The sequence below is a fragment of the Sorex araneus genome, chromosome 9, assembly GCF_027595985.1.
Source record: "Sorex araneus isolate mSorAra2 chromosome 9, mSorAra2.pri, whole genome shotgun sequence".
NCBI classification, from domain to species: Eukaryota; Metazoa; Chordata; class Mammalia; order Eulipotyphla; family Soricidae; genus Sorex; species Sorex araneus.
The window spans coordinates 35,010,435-35,031,305 of record NC_073310.1 but is presented as its reverse complement, the minus strand read 5'-3'; the positions used below and the strand labels follow the sequence as shown (position 1 = coordinate 35,031,305).

The window sequence follows — 20,871 nt, the reverse complement described above, 5'->3', positions numbered from 1 at the left end:
TCCCAGCACAGATATGTCTGTATAGTCTCCCGGGCCCACCAGGAATAATACCTGAGTGCAGAGCCAGGAGTAAGCCCTGCACACCACTGGTTGTGGCCCAAACACAAAAACAAAACACCAAAATCAAACTCAGTGCCCTGTGCATGCTTGGCCTGTGCATCGCCAGCCCTACAAGACAGCTCCCTGCTCTCCCAAAAGTATTTTGTAAAGGGTCTTCCTCTCATCTCAAAAGGTGCAAGTTTCTAAGATGAGTTTTGTATTACTATGTTTTCATTTCAAGGAGTAAAGGTAAGAAACAGCAAACTTCACTTCCAAATCATAAATCCTGAATACACTAAGAATCCCGAATATACTAAGAAGAACTGCTGGTACTGATTCATTCGTACCAGAAGACTAGTTTCAGTTACGAAACTAATCTTAACCAGATTTCTACCACAGCTTTACATTCCCTACCTCATCCATGTCAAAAAAAGACACTAGTACTTTAAATTCATAAACACAGAGCCAATACAGTCTACCTGCCAATAGTTCCTAGTTCCTAGCATCCCCAAGGCAGCGTCCTGACGAAGGGACTGGATGGACCCAAGGCAAGCTGTAAGCTACCCTGGCATCGAAATGGGGCAGGCCAAGTGCCATAAAACTTATAATAAGTTAAGAGCATGGTCGTGGACAAATTTTGTCATGACCCAAGGAGAAGTGACTGGACAAGGACCCTGCAGGGATTAGGAAGAACTAATCTGATGTGAGGACTGTGGTCTGGGATCTATAGCAAGAAGTCCCCAGGAGAGTCACCCTATAAGCTTAATATATCTCTTACTGTGTCCATACAAAATGACTAGAAAGATTATTAAGAAGTAAATCTAAGATGATTGTATGGACTAAGGAAAGGAGAAGTATGTCCTTAGATGAAATTCCATTCTGGCGCTTGAGCAGATGTCCTAGCAGGATGAAATCTTTGTCTTAGAAGAGCTTCCTCCCCAGAAGGAAAGGCTTTCATGTGTTGATTGTGCTATGTGACCTAGGTGTAGCTGCTATCTCTAAGGCTTGGAGGTTGGGCTCTAGACTAAGGCAGTGAGACTGGGCATGGGGAGAGTAGCTGGGGGAAAGCAGGAGACAGGAATGGGGGGCAAGGTCAGACTGGAATGGGGCACTCAGTGAGACTGGAACATGCATACAGGGAGAATAGAATAAATGGTAACTGATCACCAACCAGCCTGGCCACTGTTTTCTCCTTCTTTTGTCCATCACCATTGGCCATCCTGCTTGAAAAACAAATGACCTGACCACCAAACGCATGTGGAGAGAGTGCTGCACCTCTCATTTATTTTGTGATTACACAAGATAGACCCTTACAGAGCTGTTCATGATTGGATTTCAGTCATACAGTATACCAAAACCCATCCCTCCACCAGAGTACATTTCCCAGCACCAGTGTCCCCAGGATCCCTCCCATCATCCCCCCCCCTCCAAGGATTTACTATTTTTTGCATTTATCTATAATTCATTCTTTTTTTATGGTGACTAAATAGTATAACATAAATTCCAAAACTGACTTATCCATTGTATTGTTTGGGATGTGTAGATTGCTTCCAGTTTTAAGCTCTTACAAAATTGCTCTTACACTCACAATTACACACACAAAACTGCATGGATACACAATCAGAAATGTCTTGTTACATATCTAAACTCATATACAGAGCTGTGAGCAGAAGTTATTTCTAATATTAAGCATTTAGCAGTTGGCACATGAATGTGACTGCTTCCAGAAAACCATGTGTCTCAGGTGTCCCAGTTATACTAAAACTGGATCCATTAATCATCACTGGGCAGGGGAACCAGAAGAGTTTGAGTGGATTTTCGTATGACCAAAATATTTTCTCCTGTGTTTATAGACTTATGCATTTCACTTTATAACTTCAGTATAATCTAGCCTATGTCCAGTAGAAGTAATATCACGATCACGAAATCCCATTAATCGTCGATTTCTCGAGCGGGCTCAGTAACCTCTCCATTCGTCCTTTTCTGAGATCTTAGAAGTCTCTCTCGACTCGGCCTTCCCAACGATGTTGCACTGGAGGCTCTTTCAGGGTCAGGGGAATGAGATCCAGCTTGTTACTGGTGTTAGCAAAAGAATACACAATGGGAAGCTTGTAAGGCTGTCCCATGTGGGCAGGAAACACTCAGAAGCTTGCCAGTTTCTCTCAGAGGGAGAAATAGGCTAGAAGAACGTAGGACTGTCCAAACGTGTGGAGAGGGGCCTCGAGCATGGCTGTGGCTAGGTTCCGGTGGTCTTCAGTCGCTGGGAGGTCTGCTTGGGGTGGGGAGGGAAGCTGGAGCCCATCCCCTCCCAGGGGCCCCGGGGAAGACAGCCAGACGTGTGGGCAAGAGACTCTCTGCATCGCTCTCTTCTGGGAGCTTGCTTTTAAGTCTCTGGATGTTGGCCGTTGATGGGATTAAGTAATATAAGTAATATAAACATTTTATTTTTAAGAAACTTTTAAATAATTAAATAGGTAGTTTTTATAGCTGCAAATTTCATTATGTTAATAGGGCTAATAGGAGCTCGTAATTTATTTATTCTTGGCACCATAATGACAAATAAGGTAATGACAGAAACCAAAGGGCATCTGGATTCAAGGACATCTGGATTCACCACATATTGGACCGTATCTGTGACCCCTTCGTGTAATACAGCTGATGAATAAGTGCAGACACTTGTAGCAACTGACAAGAGCTGAAGAAGATTTCTCCACTGAAAACTGCCAATATATTTTGTTTTTGTTTTTGGGCCATGTTCAGTGACGCTCAGGGATAACTCCTGGCTCTGCACTCAGAAATTATTCCCGGCAGTGTTCAGAGGACCATGTAAGATGCCAGAGATCGGGGCTGGAGCAATAGCATAGTGGGTAGGGCGTTTGCCTTGCACGCGGCCGACCCGGGTTCGATTCCCAGCATCCCATATGGTCCCCTGAGCACCGCCAGGAGTGATTCCTGAGTGCAGAGCCAGGAGCAACCCCTGTGCATCGCCAGGTGTGACCCAAAAAGCAAAAAAAAGATGCTAGAGATCAAAGTAGGGTTCATGGCAAGTGTCTTACCCACTGTATTATCTCTCTGCCCCCCCCCCGCAATATGCCAGTTTTGAGTTAATTCTCCCCCCTACCAACCCCCCCCAACCATCACAGGGTGGTATCACCAATAGATAAAAGGGACTTTTTTTCTGAGGGCTCAACTAGGCAAAACAACACACTGCAAGGTGCTGGGTTAAAAAGGGGAGCTTCACAACCGCTGTTGGAGAGGATGTGGGGAGAAAGGGACCCTTCTTCACTGCTGGTGGGAATGCCGACTGGTTCAGCCCTTCTGGAAAACAATTTGGACGATTCTCAAAAAATTAGATATTGAATTCCCATTTGACCCAGCAATACCACTGCTGGGAATATATCCCAGAGAGGCAAAAAAGTACAATCGAAACAACATCTGCACATGTATGTTCATCGCAGCACTGTTTACAATAGCCAGAATCTGGAAAAAACCCGAATGCCCCAGAACGGATGACTGGTTGAGGAAACTTTGGAACATCTATACAATGGAATACTATGCAGCTGTTAGAAAAAAGGAGGTCAAGAATTTTGTAGTTAAGTGGATGGGCATGAAAAGTTTCATGCTGAGTGAAATGAGTCAGAAAGAGAGAGACAGACATAGAAAGATTGCACTCATCTATGGTATATAGAATAACAGAGTGGGAGACTATCACCCAAGAACTGTAGAAATAAGTACCAGGAGGTTGACTCCATGGCTTCGAGGCTGGCCTCACGTTCCGGGGAAAGGTCAACTCAGAGAAGCGATCACCAACTACATTGTAGTCGAAGGCCATGTGGGGGAAGGGAGTTGCGGGCTGAATGAGGGCTAGAGACTGAGCACAGCGGCCACTGAACACCTTTATTGCCAACCACAACAGCTAATTAGAGAGAGAGAACAGAAGGGAATGCCTTGCCACAGTGGCAGGGTGGGGTGGGGGGGAGATGGGATTGGGGAGGGTGGGAGGGACGCTGGGTTTACGGGTGGTGGAGAATGGGCACTGGTGAAGGGATGGGTTCCCGAACTTTGTATGAGGGAAGTATAAGCACAAAAGTGTATAAATCTGTAACTGTACCCTCACGGTGATTCTCTAATTAAAAATAAATAAAATTTAAAAAAAAAAAAAAAGGGGAGCTTCACAAGTTTAGGAATTGCCAGAGAAGATGAAAAAGGTTTTTTGCTGTCCAGGTGAAGCCTGGGCGGAGTATCAACTGGAACTTAGGAGGAAATCAGTAGCCATGTAAATGAGGCCATTGGGAGGGTCTCAGGGAGCTTGGCTGCAATGTGGAGCTATTGGAGTCTCTGAGGTTTGGTGACTTTGGGGTTAGGCTTGTGGCTTCAACCACAAAGATGGGAGGATGGCAGGATGGGACGAGACTGGAGACATGCTGGGCCCCTCTGTATTTGTCTGCCATCATGTTTGGCCCTATTACCTCGATAGACTTCCAAGAGTCCAAGGTGTTAGCATGAACCTCAGCAGAAAGGTGTCCCGGAAAAAAACCTGGAGGGCTGGAGTGAATGCCCTGTTGACGACACAGATCAGCTCAGATGCCACAGTGTGTAAGAACCAACTTTCTAATCAATGGTCTCTTAGAGGACATTTATAAACTAGGGCTTTTCTGAAGAAAAGAAGCAAGATTAATATGTCCAAAGCATAGGGTTATGACTTCACGAAAAAATAAACACATGCAGTTAGATGGCCTGCAAAAGTGACAGACCTAGACCTTTGCATACCAAATTTGGTTCTCTGTTGTCATGTATGCATAAAATACAGGTTAATGGTGAAATGTCTAAAACGCACAACAATTTTAAGCCAGAAATGAATTAGAAGGGGCTGGAGCGATAATACAGCGGGAAGGGCATTTGCCTTGCATAAAGTTGATACCTGTTTGACTCCCAGCATCCCATATAGTTCCCCAAGCACTGCTGGAAACAATTCCTAAGTGCAGACAAAGCCATGAGCATCACCAAGTATGGACCCCCAAAACATAAAAACAACAACAAAGAAATAAGTTAAATAGAATTGGATCACTGTATTACTTATCACTATCATCCTGTTGTTTGTTGATTTACTCAAGTGGGCACCAGTAACGTCTCTACTACACCCAGCCCTGAGATTTTAGCAGCCTCTTCTTACTCGTCTTGCCCAACGATTGGAGGCTCTTTCAGGGTCAGGGGAATGAGACCTATTGTTACTGTTTTGGGCATATCGAATATGCTATGGGTAACTTGCCAGGCTCTGCCGTGCAGGCGGGATACTCTTGGTAGCTTGCCAGGCTCTCCGAGAGGTTTGTATGTATCTTTTACTGTATTTGGGATATGAAAACACCATGGGAAGCTTGCAAGGCTTTTCCATGTGGCAACAGACTCTTGGTAGCTCGTCAGGCTCTTTAAGAGGGAGAACAAGGCTGCGGCCGCGCTTCTGGGAGCTTGGTCATATAGTCTCTGGATGTTGGCCACTGGTGGGATTACAGGGCTCCCAGGGCAGTTTGTGGGTGTGACTGCCAAGCTACTGGAAAATAGGGGGTCTGGGTGGATAAGGTCCAGTCCCAATAGAAGCAGGCTTGGAGATCTCAGCCCTGGGTCCCACACACCTGGGTTCCTCTGCCCATCCCTTCAGGCATGAGGCTTGTCTAAACGTGTGGAGAGTGACCTTGAGCATGGCTATATAGGGCTGGGTTCTGGAGTTCTTCAACTGTCAAGGCTCTGCTTGGGGCTGGGAGGGAAAGGCAACCGGTCCCCTCCGAGGGGCCCCGATGAAGACAGTCAAGCGTGGGTGGGAGGTGGTGAGGCAAGAGACTCTGTGTCATTCTCTTCCTGGAGCTTGGTCTTATAGCCTCTGGATGTTGGCCGTTGGTGGGATTACATGATGAGAACTGGATATTTAAAAAAAAATGAACTGGGTCACTAAAGTTATCAAATTTAAAGCGCTGACAAACAACATAATTGACAAACATTGCACATGAAAACATCTTAAACTGCACGACACACTTCGACAATACAATTACCATTTCTTTACATTTTCCGTGTATCCCTCAACTTGACTGAGTCATAGCTGACCATGAAAAACGTGCACAGAATTTGAGGCATACAATTGAATTCTGTAAGATACGGATGCATGGTGAAATATTCACGCCCGACCCCGTCTCAACTCGCAAAGCTTGCTGCAAGCGCGTGTGTCCGAGGTCAGCGCCCTGGCCCCACTGTGAAGACACAGTTCCCACCGAGAAAGGGAGGTGTTGGGGACAAGGGAGAAAGCGGGGACAGCGCACCCACAAAGGCGGGGCGATCGGGCGGCAGCACCAGGGCCGGCCGGCAGGTGCCAGTGTCCACCACCAGGCTCCTCCAGGCCCCGGCGAGGGAGCTGGTTCAGGGTCCGCTCCCGGCCGGCTGGGCCCCACCTCTGGCGCTCCTGCAGGGACCCGGCGCGCCGGCGAGGGGCGCTGTGGACCCGGCGCGGGAACCGCGGCGGCCGGGCGGACCCGCCTCTTCCCCTCCCCCGGCCGCCCCCACGCGCCGAGGAGCCGGACGCGGGCTGGAGACAGAGCGCTCGGGCCGCTCGGCGCCGCGGTCGCAGCCCTCCAGCCGCGCGGGGAGCTGGGCCGGGGGGCGCTGTTGGAACCGGGAGCCGCGACCCTTGCCTGGGCCTTTGTCTGCGAGCCGGGTGGCCTTCCTTGATCGCTGCTCCCGGGGGCCGGGGACCGCGCCCGCGGCGCTCGGTGGGTGACAGCTCCTTCCTCCCTGGAGGGCTCCGGCACGGCTCGTCCGCGCCGGCCCGCCCTCGGACGCGCACCCATGCCCCCGCAGCAGGGGGACCCTGCATTCTCCGGCCACTGCGAGGCGCCGCCCGTGCCGCCGCGCCGGGAGCGCTGGGGGCGCGGGGGGCGCGGGCCTGGAGCGGCCGGGGGCCGGGGGCGCGCGGGCGGAGCCGAGGGGCGCGGCATCAAGTGCGTGCTGGTCGGCGACGGCGCGGTGGGCAAGACCAGCCTGGTGGTGAGCTACACCACCAACGGTTACCCCACCGAGTACATCCCCACGGCCTTCGACAACTTCTCGGGTGAGTGGGGTCGGGGGCCCGGGTTGGGGAGTGGGGGGGGTTGGGACCACCGCCTGGGCACGGTGCTGATGGACACGCTGTCGGAGGGTGAGGGGCGGGGGAGACGGTATTGGAGTCACACACAGTGTTCCAACACCCGGAGCCGCAGGGCCAGGCCCGACCCGGGACTGTAAGCGGACCGAGTGCCGAGTTCGGGGCGTTCTCCGCACCGCCCCGGACCGGGCAAGCCCGGAGCAAAGCCGGGAACGTCCGAGAAACGGGGAGCACTGAAACCGGAGCTTGGGAGGGAGGGGAAGGGCCATGGGGTGAGAGCCTAGGCAGAGACGACCAGCTGCAATCGAACAGATCGAGTTCGGTTTGCCTGGTCAGTTGTCACGTAGGGAAGTTGCGTCAGGGCGACTTTGCCGCCGCCGCAGCTGAGTTTCGGTGGAAAGGTGACGCGCAGGTGCCATTACCCGTGTGGCCTTCCCTGCCAGGGCTCACCAGGGGCGTCTCCGCTTTAAAGAGCCGCCGACTGCGCGGCAAATGGTCGATTTAGAGAAACAGCAGTAGGGACTCTGGTGAAGGACTAAGCGTTGTATTAAAGCTGGAGGGCAAACACGTTTTATTTGTTCTGAGCTCCATCAAGCCCCTCTGCCTCTCCTCTCCGATAGCTCGGGTTTAGATTCTTCCTAATCTTTTTCAGTATCTCTTTCTGGTACTTAAAGCTCTTAGTTTGGAGTGGTGAGTTATTTAATCTGGTAGATACAAAGATAAAGAAATCCTTTCTTTTTATTCTTTAGGTCTTTGGTTTTTTTTCTTCTTTTTTAGTCTTTGTTTTTTAATCACCATGAGATAACACAGTTACAAAGTTGTTCATGATTGGGTTTCGATCATACAATGTTCCAACACCCATCACTTCACCATTGTACTTTTCCCACCACAAATGCCCCCAGTTTCTCTCCTTCCATCCTCATCCCTACCCCCGGTCTCAATCTCTCTCTCTCTCTCTCTCTCTCTCTCTCTCTCTCTCTCTCTCTCTCTCTCTCTCTCTCTCTCTCTTTCTCCCTTCTTTTGGACATTACGGTTTACAGGTACAGAAAGGTTATCATGTATGTCCTTTCACCTCTTTAGGTCTTTTGAAAATGAAAGAAATTGAGAAATTATTAACAATCTACAGAAACTAGGGTGAAACACTCTCTCTTGCTCTTTAAATTAAAATAAAAGTCACCAGGATTATTAGTTTGTTCTATTGCAAAGGTGCCCTAGATAAAAAGGTGCCGTGCTAGTCAATTGTATTGTTTCTTTCCTTTATTTTCCTCTTCTTCCCAGCTGATTAGTAGAAACATTTATAAACGATTTGGAAAGTTGTATTGAGGTGAAATTGAGCACTTAATTAAAAGCCTCAAGTCAGCCCTCATACAATCCCCTCCCAAACAGCTCTGTCTGCGAACGTGGACCTCAGACTGCCTTTCCTTTTGAAATTCTCTTTGAGTGGACAGAGAGATAAGCAGTGTCCTCATTTACAAACCGTAATGCAGGTAGCCTGAGTTTGCATATGTTCTCAAAATGAACTACAATTTTATAATTCCCCAAGAAAGCACAAATTATGCGTGGGGTTTTCCACTGATTGAAAACCGCAAAATCAGTTCTACCAGAACCCCTAATTTGCATGTCCCTCATTCCCCATTTTTTTTTTAGGCTTTTTTGAAATAATTGTGACAAAAACGTAAGTGTGGAACTAGGACAAAAGCTCAGACCCTTATACAGTGCTCACACTAGCTCAGGGATTTCCTGCTACGTTCCAGGTTTTGGGGTGAATTGGTAGCTGGAGGTGGAGAGGCTGGGGGGTTGGGGGTCCGGATTGTTAACAGAATACCTTGGTGGGTCCTCCTTGTTTAGGCAAGTCTTCTGTTAGGGGACACAGAACACGACTGGAAAGGTTTGGAGTGATAGTAGTAGCACAAGCTAACACTATTCTAAGGCACCCCTCACTGATAGTCATTTTGGTCTTGTTTTTAAGCTGTGGTGTCTGTGGATGGGCGGCCCGTGAGACTCCAGCTTTGTGACACTGCAGGACAGGTCAGTATCATGTTCCTCGGTGCTGGAAAGGAAACGCCCTTTAGAGATCTGCAATTAATGAATGGGTCATTTCCAATATTCATCAAGTTGCTTCACCCCTGCCGGTCCACCCATTCAGAAGGTTGCGGGGCTGGTGGATAGGACATCTAGAGACTGATACATCAGGGTTTGACTGAGTCTTGTGTGGGTCAGAAAGGGGGATGAGAAATCAAGAACAATTATTATAGGAGTTTCTGGTTTTACTTTTTGTTGTTTATTAATTATTAATGTGGGGTTGTGGCCCAGTGATACAGCACAGGCTTCTAATCTATAAGCCTTGAATTGGATTTCTGGTGTGGTTAAAAAAAAAAAAGTGTTAATCAGGAGCGATAGTATAATGATGAGGGTGTGGCAAAAATGTTGGCTCAGGAGCATAGTACAATGAGGAGGGTGTTTGCCTTGAACACAGCTGACACAGGTTTGATCTCTGGCATCCCATATGGTCCCTCAAGCCTGCCAAGTGTGATTCCTGAGCGTAGGGCCAGGAGTAAGCTCTGAGCATCACCGTGTCATGGTACAAAAACCACACACACACACACAAAAAGTCATCAGTATGGGTAAGAATGATAGCCCAAGGGACCAGAGGGCATTCTTTGCATCCAGGAGGCCAGGGTTCAATCCTGCCTGATCTCCTAAGCGCCACCAGGAGTGATTCTCAGCACCGAGTTAGGAATAGTCCTTAAGAACCACCAAGGGTTACCCAAATTTTTAAAAAACTGTATCAGGACCAGAGAGTAGTAGAGGCACTTGGCCTTCACACAGCCAATCCCAGTTTAGTCCCCAACACTGTGTACGATCCCCCAAGCACAGCCTGGGCCTGGAGTAAACCCTGAGCACTATCTGGTATGAGCCCACACACCCACCAAAGATTTTTTTAAATATCAATAATAATTTATAATAATTTCTTAAAGTAAGTTGGCAATATCTTACAACTATTTCATTAAAGATGAATTAGACATTTAAGCATTTTGCTGCAGAAAATTTTAAAAAAGTAGATAGTGTTGGATTAAATTTTCTCCACTCTAGTTTGGATCCTTAGCGTCGCCTGTGCTCTTGAAGCAGATAATGGGGGAAGCTGTGCTTAGTGGGAGGAACCCCAGTGGGTAAACCTCTACTTAATCTTTCTAAATGGTGAGCATTTTTGTCTTTTCTCAAAGGTCAGGTACTCACTAAAGCAGTCAGGAGGGCTGAGAAGGATATGAGTAGGAGAAACTCATCACCCCCTCACTACCCCACATAGTCTCTGAAGTCTGAAACCTGGGCCTATAACCTGTGAGAACCCAGGTGCAGTTTTTGGAAATGGATGAAGTGACAGGCTCTCCAGTACTTGCTAAAGTTAAAGAAAGTCTTGGGCAGCTATTTTTCAGGCTGTAGCAGTGCCTTCTTCTCTTTCTGAGTTGTCCTCATGGGACCAGTTGCATATACATGGACTTTTCCAGTGTTCCCAAGTACCTCATCCAAGCCAGGGCTTTTAAATTCAGAGTATCATTTTCCAGGTGACATAAGACTAGGCAGCCCCACTCACTGGCTAAATGCCACTTGGTGGTGAGCACAGGGGCATAGGGATTAGTCTGGCCTCTTCTTCCCACTTTCCCTTCCTACACGAGTACATCAGGTAACCAGGAGGAGGGAAACGAAACCAAACCCATATTTTATTGCCTGTAGGAAATGAACATCAAAGAACATGGGCTCTTGGGCTGGAGCGATAACACAGTGGGTAGGGCGTTTATCTTGCATGCGGCCGACCTGGGTTCGATTCCCAGCATCCCATATGGTCCCCTGAGTACAGCCAGGAGTAATTCCTGAGTGCATGAGCCAGGAATAACCCCCTGTGCATCACTGGGTGTGACCCAAAAAGAAAAAAAAAAAAGAAGAACTTGGGCTCTCCTCGAATGTATTCTTTCTGAATGCCCTGCTGCTATTTATAAAGATATAAGGTATAAAGTGACATTGTTTTTCCTAGTATGGGTCAGATTTTCTGATCTTTAAAATGAATGTTCTGTGGTCCTTTGGGACATATTGGCAGCTCCACTGACTCATGGGTGGCTGCTGCACAGCCTGAGAATAAAGCAGAAGAAACACAATAAAGCAAGTGGCACACTTACTAGGAACCGTAAAAGGAGACGCACCCAGCCCAGCGCACATGTCTACCATCTTTGCTCTTAGGTTGCTTCTGGGCTGGAAACATGTGGTGCTATAATTAGGTGGGCTTTGTCAAGGTTTTGTGGAGTGGGTGGATGAGTTCAATGCCAGGTTCCTGAGACAAACCAAAGTCATGAACCCACTCCTCAGAAGACTTAGTCTGTAGGGAAGATAGACCCCCCTTCCCCCCCCCCCCCCCCCCGTGTCAGAAATAACGAAGGAAACTGATGAAGTCATACAGGAGAAGGCGTGTCAGCTGGTGGGCCTGAAAGAAAACTGCCTGTGTGCTTTTACTGGAGAAATAGGCTTTCACTTGAAAAGCTGTATTGGAATGATCATGAATTCTCAAGAAAGAATTTCACATTTTATTAGTCTTTTCTGGCTAATGGCCAGGGAAACCTGAGAATCATGAAAATGTTTATATAATTTGGAAAGGAAAAGTTTTGGTGCTAAGTTGGTCAGTTTTATTGTGTTTGAAAATCCTTCTGGTTTTCTAACAGTATTTTCACTGAGGTTGCCTGTATATCATAATTGATGTATGGCTAATAAAGTATCCCTTATTTCGCAATGAATGGGTCTGCCATCTAAAGATGAAAAGAAAACCAACTTCAAAAACTAACAATGAAAAACACACAGCTGTATTTCTTCTTCCCCCACTTTGTGTTTGTTTAGCTGTCGGGAAGCTAGTCAGAGTATAAATCCTTTTCTATCAGCCCTGGCACTAAGCAGATAAACTACCTTTCAAAAGATGATTTGACACCTACTGAATTTCCTGATTTTTTTTGGTGGGGGAGGGGTGGTGGGGGAGCAGATTATTCCTGGCTCTGTACTCAAGAGTTACTCCTGATGGTTCTCAGGGGACCATATGGAATGCCGGGGATGGAACCTAGGTTGACTGTGTGCAAGGCCCTAGCTGTACTATGTTTGTGGCCCTTCCCTGAGTTTTAATCTGGCTGTGGCAGTCCTCCTCTAAGCAGTCCTTGTCTGGCTTCTCAGGGCTGAAGGAAGTCAAGGTACCTCCACTTCAAACACCAGGAGAATGTGAGCAACAGAGGACTGTACATGCAGTTTTCTCAGAGAAATGAGAGGGAGAGCTGAATGTGTATTTCATGGCTACACAAGTAACGAAACATAGCTGGTTTGCATTTGGATCGCTTTATTTTGGAGTTTAGGTCAGTCTATAACATGTCTTTTTTGTTTGTTTGTTTTGCTTTTTGGGTCACACCCAATGATTCACAGGGGTCACTCCTGGCTCTGCACTCAGGAATTACCCCGGCAGTGCTCAGGGGACCATATGAGATGCTGGGAATCGATCCCAGGTCGGCTGTGTGCAAGGCAAACGCCCTACCTGCTCTGCTCTGCTATTGCTCCAGCCCAAGTCTATAATATGTTAAGAGGAATTTTTCAAACAGGAGTCTTAATGAAGTGAAATTGATCAGAAACTGAGGACTTTGATATGAAAAGAGGTATTACTGAAATCAGGGTTGTTAACTTGTCACAGGAGCTAACATCTTTCATTCAGCCTTTGAGCCAGGAGGCTCTTGGAAAAAATCTTTCACTGAAAAGAGGGAAAACATTACATGGGGCTGGAGAGTTCGTAGGGTGCTTTCTTTGCATGCACCTTATATGGTTCCCCTGAGCTCCCCCAGGAATGATCCTTGAATGCAAATCCAGGAGTAAGCCCTAAACACTACCAGGTGTGGCTCCCCCATCCCCACCCCCAAAGAGACTGCAACCTGATGTGTAATGAATGCCTCCAGCTACCTAACTACCCCTCCCACTCCAGACCTGAATTCTGTGGGTACCTTTGCTATGGGTGCAAATTGCTAGAACTAAGAATATACTTTTTAAGGGTGTGCTGTACTTGGCCTGGTCAAGCTCATATGTGTGCTGCATTAATATCTGGTCAGACCATGAAAATGAGTGTTTAATTTCTGCTTTTTTTCTGAGACCTTCCGCCAAATCTCACAAGATTCAGAGAGCCAGGTTTCCAAAGCATGGTCACAAGGCCTGGCCCCTCTGCTTGCCTCTCGGTAATACAAACTCAGATTCCAGTGCAACACAGAGCAAAGGGTGACTGCCTTCCAAGACTGAGATGCAGTTGCTTCTGGACCTGACTTTACACCCTTCTCAGTTTTCTTCTTCTTTCCTCTGAGAACAGAGGGAACATTTTGTTCAGAAGTCTTGAGAGCTGGCTTGTGGTCTATCTGGTTGAGTGTTTATTCTTTCAGCATAAAGTTGAGCTTGTTAGAGATAGCCTTTACTATCTTTTTTTTTTTTTGTATTATGGGTCACACCTGGCAATGCTCAGGGTTTACTCCTGCCTCTGCACTCAGGAATCACCCCTGGCGGTGCTCAGAGGACCATATGGGATGCTGGGAATCAAACCCGGGTCGGCCGCGTGCAAGGCAAATGCCCTACCCGCTGTAGCCTTTACTATCTTGAGGAAGGGTTCTTCCACTCCTATTCTGTTGAGAGTTTTTATTTTATTAAATATGGATATTGAATCTTGTCAAAAGCTTCTCTGCATCAACTGAGAATATCATATGATTCTTATCTTTCCTTTTACTGATGTAGTGTATTATGTTAATTGATTTCTATATATTGAACTATCCTTGCATCCCTGACATAAATCCCATTTGGTTGTGATGTATGATTTTTTTTTGATATGATGTTGGATTTATTTTGCTAAGATTTTATTGAGGATTTTTGTATCGATGTTAATCAAAGAGATTGGTCTGAAGTTTTCTTTTTCAGTAATGGCTCTATCGGTTGGGGTATCATGTAATGTTAGCTACATAGAAGGTATTAGGTAGGATTCCTGGTTCTTCCTTTGATATTTCGGAGAAGAGTTTAAGAATCAGTGGTAGTTAAGTCTTCTCTGAAGGTTTGATAAAACTCAACAGTAAACAAAGTACTCACAAAGATCATCAACAACAAAAACAAAAACCCCATCAAAAATGGAAAGAGATGGAGCTGGAGCAATAGCACAGTGGGTAGGGCTTTTGCCTTGCACACAGCTGACCTGGGTTTGATTCCCAGCATCCCATATGGTTCCCCAAGCACTGCCAGGGGTGATTCCTGAGCGCAGAGCCTCATACATCTCCGGGTGTGACCCAAAAAGAAAAAAAACATAGGAAGAGAAAATGAACAGGAATTTTTTTGAGGAAGACCAACAGATGACCAACAGACACATGCAAAAATGTTCACCATCACTAATTATTAGGAAAATCAAAATGAAGACAACAATGAGATACCATCTCACACCAGTAAGATGGAACATACCAAAAATAATGGGAACAATCTGTGTTGGTGGGATATGGTGAAAAAGAAAATGTCATCCACTGCTGATGGGAGTGTAGTCTGGTTCAACTATGGAATACAGTGTGGGGAGTTATTAGTAAACTTAAAATTGAGCCACTGTATGACCCAGCAGTTCTACTTTATGATAACTATCCCAGAACAGAAAAACATTCACACCACTATTCATTGCAGCACTCAGTACAATAACTAAGATTTGGAATCAACCTAAATATTCAGAAACAGATCAGTGAGCCATAAAGATGTGGTATATTTCCACAATGGAGTATTATACAGCTGTAAGGAACAATGAAATCATGCACTTTGCTGCAAAATGGATGTAGTCAGAAGATAGGCTAAGTGAAGTAGCCAAAAGAAGAAGCACAAACACAGGATGATATCACTTATATGTGATATTTAGAGTAACTGGACGAGGAAATGCAATGGCTTAAGGCGGGAAGACCTAGATCACCCTTGGTCCCAGAGTATAGGGAGGAGAAGGAAAGAGAGAAACAGAAGGGGAGAAGAAAGATGAGAAGCAGTGGGGGTAGGGGTCAAGGGATCCAAGTATGTTGGATATCCAAACTACAGAGTCAACAACACAGAAAAACTGAGACCCAAACTGTAATAACCAAGTTTAAAAGGTGGCTCTCAAGATGATGGCAGGCTAGGCCTGGGATGGGGTGAGGGAGAGGCAGGATAGGGAATCTGGGAAACACTGATGGGAGGAAGTTGGCACTGGTAGTATAATTGGTGATGGATTGTTGTATGTCAAAAACCTAGCTATGAATAACTTTCTCATTCATGGTGCTTTAATAAAATAAAATTTTGAAAAAAAAAAGATGGTTGAGTGAAGGCTTTCAATTAACTGGGTAGGGTGACTCAGGGCTTTTGACATAAAAAATAAACTGATTTGGAGACATCTATAAAATGGTGAATCTTCCTGTTCTCAGCCTACCCCCCAACCCGACCTTCTGCCTGTGGTCCGGCATGTGCTACAGAGGGCTACAGCAGGGGATTCCATAACATGCTCACCCACTCCCAGTTCTCTGTACCTTAAGATCAAGTCCTTTCTCTGGTGCTTTATCTCCCTGCATTGGTGGTTTCTAGTATTGTCAGAGAAGAAAATGGGAAAGGGAAATAAAAAAAAAAAAAGAGGGAAGAAGGGAGATAGATCCAGAATAAGTAGGTATATCAAACAAGAATGAGGATTTTTAACTACTGTCCTAAGTGACGTTGAGAACAGATTCTTGTAGTTGCCAGGGAGGATGGATGAACAAAATCCTGCTAGTTCTAGGTCTGCCCTTGGGTCTGGGTAGCTTTATATTCTGTGCTCTAGGGCCTCTTGGGTACTTAGTCCAGAGCGGATGCAGCAGGCAGCGCTCATCTTAATGATGAGCAAAGTTAAATTCTTTTTTTTTCTTTTTGGGTCACACCTGGTGATGCACAAGGGTTACTCCTGGCTCTGCACTCAGAAATCAACCCTGGCGGTGCTCAGAGGACCATATGGGATGCTGGGAATTCAACCCGGGTCGGCCACGTGCAAGGCAAAAGCCCTACCCTCTGTACTATTGCTCCAGCCCCAAGCAAGGTTAAATTCTTAAAAAAAAAAAAAAAAAAAAAGGAGTGGTGTTAATAGTTAATGGGTAGCAAGTGGGAGTTCTGGGATCAGCATGGATCTGAATTCTAGAAACGGTAAGAATAAGAGTTGGGAGAGGAAGTTTTGGTTATTCTGGGCTGAAACCAAAGTACCTTTGCTTTCTAAAATTTCATTTCACTTTCTTCCCGGGCAGTTTGTAAGTACATAATGAGTACTAATTACACGAAATACATTTGGTGGTTTTGTGAGGCTGAGAGCACTTGAAGGACCCCTTTAAGACATGAGCTTTTCCTTTCATAACTGTTGGTTTTCCCTATTTGTACCTGCTAGATGTTTCCAAGAAAAATGTTGCTGATTAGAATTGATTTAGGAATAACTTCTGGATGCTTTGATTGGTTGCAGGATGAATTTGACAAGCTCAGGCCTCTCTGCTATACCCACACGGACATCTTTCTGCTCTGCTTCAGTGTTGTGAGCCCCTCATCTTTCCAAAATGTCACTGAGAAGTGGGTGCCAGAGATTCGATGCCACTGTCCCAAAGCCCCTATAATCCTTGTTGGAACTCAGTCAGATCTTAGAGAAGATGTCAAGGTGCTTATTGAGTTGGACAAATGCAAAGAGAAACCAGTGCCTGAAGAGGTGGCAAAGCTGTGTGCAGAGGAGATCAAAGCCACCTCCTACATTGAATGCTCAGCCTTGACTCAAAAAAACCTCAAAGAAGTCTTCGATGCAGCCATTGTTGCTGGCATTCAGTACTCGGACACCCAGCAGCAGCCAAAGAAGTCTAAGAGCAGGACTCCGGACAAAATGAAAAATCTCTCCAAGTCCTGGTGGAGGAAGTATTGCTGCTTTGTATGATGCTGACCGGAAACCTAGAAATGCTCCTTTTCAGATGCAACTGCTATTGGAAGCTATATTAGCTGAAGTGACTCCTTTTTACTGTGTAGAATTTTGTATAGAGAATGTATATTATAATATTTCTCTTATAATATATATAAAGAATATATATTATAAGAGGAATTTTCAATTCCAGTCTTCTTTTTTTGCCCCCAATTTTCTGGTTTGAGTTTAGGATTAGGTACTTAAGCAGAATACTTTTGAATTAAATTAAGTGTTTTTTTCTAACTCTGGTAATTTAGGCCCTGGACTTTTGGATTGTATTACTTCTAACGTGAATAAGGCATCTCAAATCTGGGTGTCAAGAATGAAATTTTACTGTTATCATGGACAAAGAATGAAAGATTAATGCTTGTTTGAGGACTGCTTGATCCAGTTTGTTAGATCTCAGGCCAGCTATGGTGAGGGGGACTCACAGGTTTGAAGCTCTGCTCTGGCTCCTGTTTTTAAAGAACAAAGATCTTGAGAGAGAGAGAGAAAAAAAAAAAGAGAGATCCCTGCCTATAAAATCTCAAACCACTCCCTTTCCTCATGTACCAATATCTGTTAAAAATTGAAAAATAACAACCATTCCACTAGACACTTATGGTGTGATGTTTATCAAAAGGGAAACAATTGCTGGAATTTTTAGGTTTTGACCCATAGTGTAGGATGCTGTATAAAAATCGCCCAAGTGCCCTGCATAGTTCAGCAGGTATTAGTCCGTGGCTCTTTGTATCCTCTTGGGAGGGGTCGGTTGGAAGCAGAATGTGAGATTTGCTGTCAGACATCAAATCACCCAGATCTGAAAGAGTTGCAATTCTGGGAACCCCTGTTTGAATCATTTTTAAGCTTTCAACTTTAAGTGGTCTCATGTGCAGGTAAATGAGCACTCTTAAGGGACTCTAACAAAGAACTTGTGGGACTCAAAATATACCCTTCCACGCGCCAGCCAAATGTACTTCTTTATGTGTACTCAAACAAAAACACGTATACACACAGGTACACATTATGTATAGATGACTGTGTTTGCTGACAACTAGACTTTTGAGCAGTTACTGGCCACAAAAAAAGAAATAAAAATTTAAATAAACAAAACATGGTCACAAAAACATACCTTCTTTTGAGACCATCTTAAAATATAAATGTCTTAAAACTTCTAAAATGAATGACCCTTGAAATCTATTACACATTTAAATTTCTAGATGTCTCTTAAGGAATTAAACGGCAGAGTCAGTGCTGTGTTTTAGAGGTTTAGGAAATGCAGCGTATTTGGGGTGTAGGGATCTGCTGTGATGGCCTGTGGGCAAGAAACAGAGCTTCGTTTGACAGATTTCTGCTGTGGGCCAGTCAAAAAAATGCAAAACACCCATGTTCTTCAAGTGGCAGTTTTTGGGGCTAATCTTGTGTTGAAAAGTTTATCAGGAAAGTAACTTTACTCTGTGAAGAGGCTGCTTCTGAGATGCTAAAGGCATCCCAACATCAGACCCACCAATGTGCCCAAGTCACTTCAGTAGCCAGCCAGAGAAATGTTGAGCTAGCAGGAGAAAACGTTTATCTTTCTATGGATTCTGTGTTTTTCATATCAGAAAAATCCAATTTTTGTGTAGAAAAAAAGAAAGGATCAGATTATACTTTCGGTAGGCGCTTGTTTTATTTTGGTTAAAAAATAATTTTCTTATTTAAAAACTAAGATATCTTGAGCCTGGAGAGATAGTACAGCAGGTAGGGTGTTTGCCTTGTATGTGGCCGACCCAGGTTCAATCCCTAGCATCCCATATGGATCTCTGAGCACTGCAAGGACTAGAGCCAAGAGTTATCCCTGAGCATTGCTGGGTGTGGCCCAAAGAAAAAACAAAACAAAATCAAAAACAACTACCAAGATATCAAGTGTATTTTTTTTTATATGTTGAAATTGGAATCCATTTCCTGAAGCAGGTAGTTACCATCTGAGTGAATAAAGTTACTTCACTGTGGAGATGTCCCCTAAAAAACCACTGAGATGCCTTAAAAGCTGGGTGCCTGGTTCCCATCTGAGGGGAAGGCAGTGGTGTCAGTGTAGCAAAGAGTCATTTACTGGCAGGGATTTGTAAGCTACTTTAATTAAACACAACAGTATGCTCAAACTCATTAAGCTAGAACACAAAACTTGAAAGAAATTCTAAGTATGTGACAGTGTCTGGGGGTGCTCTGGGTTCTGGGACAGGGCTGGGGCAGAGGGCTCTTCTGGGAGAACTTAGCACCTCTGCCTCAGGTCCCTGATGGACAGAAGCTAGTTGTAGTCAGTTCACTAGGTGGCCTAGTTCTCAGCACTTCAATCTAGTGGTTTATTTTTACCCTGACGATACAACTTGTACAATTGGACGAGAAATTTAGAGAGCTGACATTTACATGCAGTAGATTTTCATATGTTGCTGATGTTTTTAGGCTAGGAAAGTTATGATGGTACCAAAAGTTTTCCTTAAAATGTTTTTTTGTGTGAATATAGATAGGGTAGAGATGTTTTTAAGTGTATATTAAGTTAAATAGTTGATTTATTTTAAAACTTATCTTTAACTTGGCATCACAGAAGATTTTAGAAGTGTCATGATTTATAAATACCTCTAACTTCAATAGGAGAGACCAGATGAAATTAAAAAATACACTCACACCTGTTCTGTTTTCTCTTTTAAGCATGTATTTGGAAAGCAGCCTTTATTGATATGGGGCAAGCTTCACAAAAACTGCCCCAAGATTCCACAAGCCAAAAAAAAAAGTCTAGGTCTCCTCCCCAGGGCCTTTTTTTTTTACCAAGTTGTGTTTTTTCTGGTTTCAGTGTCAAGGATGTTCAAAATGTTGTACTTGAAAATGCTATAAATGAGGTGATATAAAATAAACCCTGACTGAAGACTATAACCTGTTTTCTATGGGAAGATTTTGTGAGAAGTGCTTCCTGGCATGGCTTCAGATGCATGTGAATAATGATCACTAACCAATATGAAGCATTCATTCAATATGAGACTTCTAGCCTGCCATGGTCAATCTGATCTGTGTCATGTTAGACCCATGTCTCAAGGGCACTGAATGCCACTGTCCCCTAGCATAGGAGGGAATACTGTTGCTTGAAGTTTGGGCTCTAAGGAACACTTTGTGTTATGAGCTGGAGAGGCCAGGATCAGGCAGTTTCCTTGCATGTAAGCAGTACCAGGCCTCTCATGAGTGCTCCATGGGAGCACGCATTATAGAAAAGGGGACATGGTCTGCTTCTTCCTCACTGAGGCCACAAGAGATGCCCCTGTGTGTGCTGTGCAAATTCTTCAGGCTCATGTGGTCTGTCTTACCAGGCTTTCAGAAGGGAACCCTTCCTCCAGGGGTCTTAGGGGATGCAGCTGGATTTTGGTTGGGGGTGGAGGACGGGGAGGTGGGGAAGGGGAGATGGGCAAGGAGAATGGGGGAAGGTCACCTTGCTTATCCCCTCCAGTCTCTAGTACATTGACAGAGCTTCTGGTCATCTGGTGAAGGATCAGCCTGTTCACTTCGCTTTCCAGGCCATGATATTCTGGTGTATCCCATACTACTCAACGTTGTAAATGAGGTTTACAAGTGTATATTAGGTTAAATAGTTGATTTATTTTAAAACCTATCTTTGAAATAGCATTTGCCTCAGTCACACTAACAGATGCTGAGTAAGAGTTGGTTGAGGATTTGTGGCTGATGGAAGAGAGATCTGTGTATTTCAGGA

The 20,871-nt window shown here is 45.1% G+C and overlaps 1 protein-coding gene across 1 annotated transcript; it reads left to right on the top strand.

Moving 5' to 3' along the window:
- The first annotated feature begins 6,469 nt into the window (after positions 1-6,469).
- RHOU (ras homolog family member U) lies at positions 6,470-20,508 on the top strand. The gene is made up of 3 exons (XM_004619011.2): positions 6,470-7,132; positions 9,135-9,193; positions 16,677-20,508. Exons 1-3 carry the CDS (start codon positions 6,871-6,873, stop codon positions 17,130-17,132), a joined length of 777 nt encoding a protein of 258 aa, XP_004619068.1. The 5' UTR covers positions 6,470-6,870; the 3' UTR covers positions 17,133-20,508.
- The last annotated feature ends 363 nt before the right edge of the window (positions 20,509-20,871 follow it).